Source organism: Doryrhamphus excisus, linkage group LG21 (assembly GCF_037039965.1).
Source record: "Doryrhamphus excisus strain RoL-2023G ecotype Guam linkage group LG21, RoL_Dexc_Guam_v1.1, whole genome shotgun sequence".
Lineage (NCBI taxonomy): Eukaryota > Metazoa > Chordata > Actinopteri > Syngnathiformes > Syngnathidae > Doryrhamphus > Doryrhamphus excisus.
This window is the reverse complement of record NC_136377.1, coordinates 272,090-274,264: the sequence shown is the minus strand read 5'-3', so window position 1 is coordinate 274,264 and position 2,175 is coordinate 272,090. Positions and strand designations below refer to the sequence as shown.

At 46.3% G+C, this 2,175-nt stretch overlaps 1 protein-coding gene across 1 annotated transcript; it reads right to left on the bottom strand.

Moving 5' to 3' along the window:
- Window positions 1-735: 735 nt before the first annotated feature.
- cdkn2aipnl (CDKN2A interacting protein N-terminal like) lies at window positions 736-1,590 on the bottom strand. Its single transcript, XM_058087985.2, has 3 exons — window positions 1,287-1,590; window positions 933-1,038; window positions 736-854 (listed from the first exon to the last, which is right to left on the bottom strand). The coding sequence occupies exons 1-3, from the start codon at window positions 1,559-1,561 to the stop codon at window positions 846-848; spliced, it is 390 nt and encodes a 129-aa protein (XP_057943968.1). The 5' UTR covers window positions 1,562-1,590; the 3' UTR covers window positions 736-845.
- Window positions 1,591-2,175: the final 585 nt, after the last annotated feature.

Sequence of the window (2,175 nt, the reverse complement as noted above, 5' to 3'; positions counted from 1 at the left end):
AGTAAACTTAGCTCCTTTTCATCAAATAGCTAAGGACAAGGAGCACTCAGCCTGTTATGACAACACATTTTGCTGGTTGCTAAATGTGCTATTAATTATCGACCAATATTTGATCATTTCAACCTACCTTCAAAAACAATCATAAAGATTAGCATTCAAAAATGGCGCCATGTCACATTTGAGCCACTCGGTGGTGCCCAAGTGTAGTGTGCCTGTGTGAGACAACATTGGCGGAGCGTCATTCCTACAGCTGGCATCCAAAGAACTACATACGTCCCTGGTCCAGATCTTAAGACCAGTATAGAAATAGCTAGAATGGACCTTTTGCACATGTGGATCTTCATGAGGTTTCAAGTAAAGCAAGAAGGGGGAGTGAGACAAAAAGCACTTAGAAAAAGTCATTTATTGAAAAGAGCAATTCAAGGGAAACCAACTGTTTATCAGCTGGTCAACGGTTGAAGACCATGGCTCCAAAAGTGAGAGGAGAGCAGAAGAAACTACATCCATAGGTATGAATGTGGGTGGGAATGCTTGTTGGTCTATATGTGCCCTGGGATAGGGTGGACAGCTGGAATAGGCTCCAGCATACACCCCAAGCCTAATGAGGATAAGCGGGATAGAAATGGATGGATACATGTGGTTTCCAACAACGGCATCATTTCAATAAGGATGACATTGTCATTGACATTATCAATTCATTAAAAAAGAACAAACGCATTAAAAAAAGCATGTGATGAAGTCAATGAAGTCACAAAACAGCAAGTGTACCCAGCGTTAACAATTCAGTCAATGGATGATAAAGCACTGGGTAGTTGACTGGATGTTCCAAAAGCAAGAGGAAGCGGTCATCTGCCCTGCAATGCCAGGAGAAACACACACCATCGTCATCGTCAGCAGGGATTCTAGAACGGGGCACCTGGTCCTGGCTGTACCTGTTGCTGTTCCACGATCTCATTTCTCATGGTGAAAACGGGAGCATCCTCCACCTCGATGCCGTCAGCCATTCCCTTCACTTTTTCCAGGAGCTCTGTGCTATACCTGCCACAAAGCACACGGGAGACAGCGTTGAGAGAACCTCATGCACACGCAATTCATCTTTCCAACACAGGGGGCGGCAGTGGGTCCACGCGGCGCCGGTGACCGACGAGGAAGTCAATCCATATCATGGTGGAAGGTGGAAGACACAGAAAAAAGGAACGTGTCCCGCAAGCTAACGATGCTCTTTAAGAAAAGCACATTCGATACGCGGTGGTACGGAACAGGTAAGGCGCAACCAAGGGTCATACCGGCAGCCGAGGAAGACGTTGTTGGCCCACACCATCGACAGAGAAAGCAGCTGGTTCAACTGGGCTTCATACTGGTCCATGTTCCGCAGGATAAACTCCCTCCGCGGCTCCCAATGCTTGTCGCTCTCCCAGTAGCCTCGGTATGTCTCTACTTGGTCGGCCACGGCTCGGTTTTGGCTAATAAAGTCGTCTACGTCGGCGGCGGACTTCTTTCTTTTCTTGCCCATGGCGGAGTCTCTGCTCTCGGTACCGGAAGCGCGATGATTCTTGCGCATGCGCGAGACGACGTCACTTCCTCCAGCACATTTTTACGACAGCTCTTTTGCAACGTCACGTGCTGTGGTAGTTTTTTTTAAAAAATGTATTAGGAACGTTCAAATATGCAAAACATAAGGGCATACACCTATGCTAAGCTATTAGCAGACGCATTCAAGGCACAAGGTAAACAAAAATATCATCAGAGGTTTTCATATGTTCACATGTGGAATATTTTGAAATAAGACACATGAAAGTGTGAATTGCAGTACGTGATGTATTCCACTGTATGTGTACTATGTTGTACATACGTTAAAGCATGACATTAGCATAAATACATTGGATATCAAAAAAGATGCTTACTGATATGTATGACTGACTATATATAATACATAACAACCATCAGACATCACCCAGGGCTTCCAGGTGGAGCTTCATGTTGTCCATAACCCTAAAAGTGTCATGTGGGTGCATGTACATGTTATTAGCATGTCCCTACTGGTGTCATGTCATGGCTTCCAGAGAGAGAGAGAGAGAGAGAGAGAGAGAAAGATTGGTTATGTCATGTTTCGGAATGGGGGCGTGTCCACCGGCAGCTGCAGTGCCGCGGCTGTCCTGCGGGGGGCGGCGTTCC

What these genes read in the sequence shown, in the direction of transcription:
- cdkn2aipnl (XM_058087985.2), bottom strand. Translation starts at nt 1,561, where the DNA reads ATGCGCAAGAATCATCGCGCTTCCGGTACCGAGAGCAGAGACTCCGCC. An exon ending in AACGTCTTCCTCGGCTGCCG is followed by an intron (nt 1,039 to 1,286) that starts GTATGACCCTTG and finishes GCTTTGTGGCAG; the next exon opens with GTATAGCACAGAGCTCCTGG.